General features: G+C 40.4%; 1 protein-coding gene across 1 annotated transcript; it reads left to right on the top strand.

Annotated features, from left to right (window-relative positions):
* Nucleotides 1-245: 245 nt before the first annotated feature.
* Nucleotides 246-2,385, top strand: LOC128381721 (bone morphogenetic protein 2-like). The gene is made up of 5 exons (XM_053341759.1): nt 246-561; nt 847-986; nt 1,185-1,301; nt 1,435-1,618; nt 1,970-2,385. Exons 1-5 carry the CDS (start codon nt 246-248, stop codon nt 2,383-2,385), a joined length of 1,173 nt encoding a protein of 390 aa, XP_053197734.1.
* The last annotated feature ends 4,012 nt before the right edge of the window (nt 2,386-6,397 follow it).

The following is a 6,397-nucleotide window of genomic DNA, read 5'->3' as shown; positions in this document are numbered from 1 at the left end:
ACTGTAACCTGGACTTACAGATGAAAGGAAATTAGTCATTTATTTACTTGTTTCTTTAAAGCTGACTCTCAGGTCATTACTTTCCTTTTGTTTGCGTTTTTTTCACCCCACCATCAATCACTACCCAATCATCTCCTGGTGTTAGCTGAATACAGGGTCGTACCTATCATCAAAGGCAGCGGGGCCACCTTATCACCCACCGTCCCGCAGGTGTAGAGCTCAGTTCACGGTACACTCTCACTAAAATGACAGCAGGAGCTTCTCTGCACGTCTGTCTCGTCCTCGCTCTCCAGCTGAGATGCGTCACCCTGCTCGCCATCCCTCGGGACAGAGGGACGGCAGGGAAACACGAGGGTTCGGACGCGACAAAGACTGTGAGCGAGAAACTGGACTCGTTGCTCCATCTGAAGGATTTACCTCGAGGTCCAGCCTTGGTTCCTCGAAAGAAGGCGCCTCAGTTCATGTTGGATCTTTTTAACGCGGTGACAGTGTCCGATGGGACGCAGAAGAGCCAAAAGGAGCTTCTGGAAGGAAACATAGTGAGGAGTTTCGAGGATAAAGGTGAGCAAAAGCTTGACAAACTTACAGGCATTGTTTCGTGAATATGTATTTAGGAACATTTATTTCCTAGGCTGTGCATACACACTTGCAGAAAAATGACATCTATTTTTTTTCACAGCAACACTAAATATTATAGATTACAGTGCGTAATTGTTATCCAGAAAATAGACATGATTACGCGCAACTACTACCTGTTAAACGTGTCATTTTAAACAATGTTTCGCTTATATTTTGTCATTTTTAAGAGTTACTCTAAATATGTGTTTGATGTTTTTCCACCTACAGGACATACTGGAGAGAGGTTTCACTTTTTCAACCTGTCGTCTTTCGGGAGAGAGGAGAGAATGATTAAGGCCGAGTTTCGCTGGTTCAGAAAGAAACAGAAGTTTTACCTCGGAAAGTCACACGGTCCTCATTTCTACAAGGTGAAATACTTTTTTGTGTGTGTCTTTATTTAGTTTAGTCTCTAAAACTCATTCTAGGCTGTATATTTTGGTGATTTGATGGTTTAGCACACTGACCAAAATAAGAACAGTTATGCTGCTTCATTGAGATAGTTTCTTTTGATGGTTTCTGTCTGACTAAGTTTAGTGAGCTGACAGCTTTGTGTTGTGGCTGTTTAGGTGGATCTGTATGAGGTGTTGGACAGCCGAGTGAAACCTTGGAGAGGAAACCTCATCACCTCCAGACTGGTGCCTCTCTACACACAGGGATGGGAAGTCTTCAATATCACTCAAACGGTAAGCCTCCTTCCTTAGTTTTTCTTTCACTTGTTGTGTTTAACCCAGTCATCATTTCAACTTACATGTCATTTTCTCATATAAAACACCATGCTGCTGTCTTCAATTTGTTCTATCATGTTTTGACTTTCAGGTGTCCAAATGGATCTGCAACAGCCAGGAGAACAACGGCATCCTGGTGGTGACAACACTTCCTTCAGGTAACTGGATGGAGTCTGTGGTTTCTTCATCTAAGCAGAAGCTGGCAGACACAAATGCCTACCTGGTCATATTCTCAGACGACGGGAGGGCAGGAGCTTCAAATCAATCATACCTGGGTAAGATGATGGTAGTGGTGTGAGCATGGAGGAGGGAGAGGATAATTCATGTTTTTGCACAGTATCTTTTTCTAGATAGATAGATAGATAGATAGATAGATAGATAGATAGATAGATAGATAGATCTATTAAATCAATCTTTAACTGTGTGCATCCATCCAATTTGTTATCATGAATCAGTAGAACTAATCTTTGTCAGCTGTAGTATTGTTTGAAAAGTTAACAGTTAACAGTTTGAAATTAACCAAAAAAAAGGTCTAAACTAGCATTATATATTTTACATCTAAAGCATAACATATAGTTTTATTCATTATATCATACTAAACCAGAGTTATTGTCTTCTCTCCATAGGACAAGTGAAACCTGCAGCTGCAGCACATGAGCTCCAGGACCACAGCAGCAAAAGGCGACGCAGAGCTCCAGATCTCTTACCCTATGGTCGCTCCCAGTCCTGTCAGCGTGTTCCCCTCTTCGTTGACTTTGAGGAGATCGGCTGGTCAGGATGGATCATCTCTCCACTAGGTTACAACGCCTACCACTGCAAAGGCTCCTGTCCGTTCCCACTAGGAGGAAGCCTCAGAGCAACCAACCACGCCACAGTGCGTTCCATCATGCATGCACTCAAGCTCTCTGTTGACGAAGTGGAAGCACCATGTTGTGTGCCTGACAGACTCCAGTCCATCAGTTTGTTATATTTTGATGATGAGGAGAACGTGGTTTTGAAGCAGTATGACGACATGGTGGCATTGAGCTGTGGTTGCCACTGACTGTGCATCTCCTGCACTCTTTAACACTGGGACAATGAGGGATGGGGAGATGATGGTTCTGCTTGAGTTGATAAAATACTGTATTTTCGTGCATATGTTTAAATATTGTGTTATTTTGAGAAATAAAAAACAACTATTCCTCAACTATTATTCAGTGATCCTTGGTGAAGTTTAGACCTGGGACTCAAATTTATGTTACGTGTTTTTCAAAACACCTGAACAACATTTTGTTCCAATGATCCCCTTACACATGTATTGATTTGCACTAGTTGCTGCAGTGTGGGTGGCTTCAAAACTATATCTTATTTGCCTCGGGAGCCACTGGACTGTAAGGTCTTTTCATGTTCCCTAAATCCTGATTTGGAGTGCCGTCTTGGTTCGGTGACGCTGTCCGTGGTGCTGAGCCAGCCTATGATATCCTATTAAAAGAAGAAAATAACCAATTTCTTTTCTGGAATGAAACTTGCAAAGATGTCAGATTTTATTATAACAGAGCTTCATGTTAGGGTAAATTCTGACCCTTGAAATAGGGATTTGAACCCTATTGTTTATCCAATTTCCATAATAGGAAGACAGATTTTAGGAAAGCTGTGATGCCAAAAGTCAGGCTCTGGAGCTCACCGGATTAGTTGTAAAAGGCAGATTTGAAAGTCATGAGAGAAACTGTATGTGTACAGATGTGATGAGACTCATAGCCCATACAATCGTAATGAGAATTAAACTGAAAAACATTATAAAATGTTTCTTTTGTATCAGTTCGGTGGTCAAAACAGTAATTTTCTTGTGGATCCTCTTCTCTTGTATCCAATCAGAACAAGAACATTTAAAGTGTGAGTTGAAATTGTTTTCATCATCCAAACAAACTGTATTTTGTCTTGACAGTTTAGTGAATACTCCAACATGCCATTCATTCTCACCTAGTTCACTCTTGTCTTTACATTATTTTCCCAGCAGATGGCAGCATAGAGGTTCACCTAAAGACCACAAAACCTATAATATACAGTCACTGGCCACTTTGTTAGGTACAATCCAATATAATTCAATCCAATACAATAGCTCTGCCATAAATTCTACATTTTGTAAGTTTAAACATTTTTTTGTTGATATTGTCAAAAAGGTGATAATTCTACTTTAAGTTTATAACTGAGGTTGTACTAAATGGTGGCAGCATATTGAGGTGCATTATATTAAATGGTGTTCCTCACACCATTCAATATAATGCACCCTAATACACCACCAGATTTATTAATGTAGAATTTATAGCAGAACTGTTGTATTTGATTACACTAGATTGCACAGGTGTACCTAATAAAGAGGGCAGTTAATTGTGATTCTGTAGTACAACTCTGTAGACACACTGTAAACCTGTTCCAAGTAATAAACATCCCCTTTAGTATTAATTAGAAAATCTGATCACCCAATAGTGAAAAACCTTTGTGAACATGTGGGGTTTCAGTACTTACTGAGAGCTTTAAACAAAAATTGTCATTGTTTTGCATAACTGAATGATAACTGTATCACTAATAATTATATTAAAAATAGGTTTAGTTGTAATTTGCTTTTACATTTAGTTTAGATATAGAATAATTATGCAACATGCAAAAAAGCAACAAATGGACAATAACATTTCATAACAGCTGTTTTTATTGGAATGGATCACAGACACAATGCAGCCCTGCTTAACTCTAGTTAAAAAAAATGCCAATGCAACAAACGTGGGAAACCTCCCTGTCCTCTGCTTGTTAAAAAACATGAATTGCAATAATGCTAGTTTATTCTTTTAGACAGTATAAATGAAATATGTGATGTATCAAACATATTCAACAAGTGTAACTGCAATTTCAACTTCAGCATGCAAAATGTTTTGACAATTTAGTTGTGTGGACATGATCAGTTGAAATCAATAACATATAAATTCATTCTACTTGTTTCAAGTAATTCTAATGATAATTTGTGTGACTGCAAACTGTCTTATGGAAAAACAGAAATCTCAAGGCAACAAACGTTGCACATACTTTAACAAAAATCCACAATACCTGAAAAACAGTGGAGACCTGAACACCACAGTAGTTGAACATAACAAACTCTCAGCATTTATAATAAATATTCCGCATTTACATTCAGGTTTACCCTCTTTCTTTACACTTAAATACATTATGTACATGGATTGTCCATGTCCAATATCTTCCTCAAAAATTGCACATTATCTTACACAAATGCTTCACTCATATTCAAACAACAGCATTCAACAACAATCATTCATTAATAAATTCATTATTTCTTGTCAGCTTACACTCAATATTTGCTCTTCAAAAATCTGATAGAGGCATCACCGTCACAAAGCCGACACTGCTTATGTGTCTCACAAAACTTGTGTAAAGCAAGTAAAGCAAATCAATGAGCAGTGAACTGTATAGAGAAAATACTTCATCTTGAAGGAAAAATCCACCCTGAAACACACTGTTCAAAATTAAACATCTATTGGCGATGTATCTTGCATTTCTGGGTCCATATTGTTCTTTATAGTGTATTTTTCCTATTCTGTATACAACCGGCCAAGCAATACAAAAGTGTTCAAACAGCAACGCTTCTCTCTAGAGTTGCCATATTGTACCACTGTAACAATGAACCAGGGAGAAATCCTTCAATGAAATGTTGTTGCTCGCTAAAAATCCTTCATCACAATGAAATAATTCACTATCTGAAGTAAAAGTAGACAAGACAGATTAAGATTGGTACACAGAAACAAGAACTTCACAAATAAATCCTGGAATGCAAAGAACATCACAAATCAATGATACAAAACAGCATGAGGGGAGGGTGGATTTTTCCTTTCAAACCTCCTAACTTGGACAGTCCAGCTCTTCAGTGCCAAGGAAATCTCCCAACATGTGATCATGTTGACTGAAGACAGGCTCTAAATACGGATTTCGATCCTTACAGTGCATTTGCTTCGACCTTTCTAGGTGTCTGAGCTCAAACTCTTCTGGCTCCACATGAGGGGCTTTGACAGAAGCTTTCTGAGCCATGGGGGACAGAGGCACCGGGACAAAGCTGTGGTAAACAACCAGTGGCGGTGTCAAAACCTCCATGGGGGATGGCTTGAGAACAGCACCCTCAGGTGGCTGGACTGGCAGCTGCACATAGTTTCCTGTTTCAGGATCAAAGAAGGTTTTTGTCTTGACCTGTACCGGCATGTCCACAAAAAAGAACTGCCCTGAGTCTGGATCCTGGAGGAGCTTTCGCTGGGTCATAGGGATGGACTGTGTAACAATGGTGTGTTCAACGCTGGACTGGCGAGAAAGCTGGCTGGTGTGGCTTGACTGGCGGGACAGGATTGAAGGGTGAGATGCCTCCGAGCTGTAGGTGTCAATACTGTGACTCCTTCTCAGGGGGTTGTCTCTGCTCACCTTGTCTCTTGCTCTGCCTCTCTGCTGGAGCTCATCCATGATTGATTTCTCAATGCGCTGGCTTCTCGAATCAAGCTTCTCATTGACTGACATGTCAGCACTGAGCCTGCGCTCCCCCTTATCTCCTAAGTACCTATCAATGCTTTGTGACCGGTTGAATGGCCTGTCCGACATGGGTCTATCACTGACATGAGCTTTGTACACAGGTACGTTACTAATGACCCTATCACTGCTATAATGTCTTTGCTCTGGCTTATCTCGAATGTGTCGGTCATTCCTACGGCCTTGCCGTTCTGCTGCAATAGTAGGAAGTGGTTCATTGTTCTGGTTAATGCTTTTCACCGAATCATGGCTCTGCCTTCGAGACCTGTGGCGCATTTCTCTTCTGTTGTGATGCTGGTGTTCACTGTCGTGACCTCTTTTTTCACAGGCTACAGGCTCACTCCTGTCATTGCTGGTTTTGTCATGGTGACTTTCATTGCGATGATGACCATCTTCTATTTTTTCACTTTGTTTTTTCTCACCGCTCTTGCCATTTCTGCTACTACTGCTTTTGGCCTCGGATTTGTGCCTATCCGATTTGTGTTTGCTGCTGCTTTGAG

Source organism: Scomber japonicus, chromosome 20 (assembly GCF_027409825.1).
Source record: "Scomber japonicus isolate fScoJap1 chromosome 20, fScoJap1.pri, whole genome shotgun sequence".
Lineage (NCBI taxonomy): Eukaryota > Metazoa > Chordata > Actinopteri > Scombriformes > Scombridae > Scomber > Scomber japonicus.
This window is presented reverse-complemented; position numbering and strand designations above follow the sequence as displayed.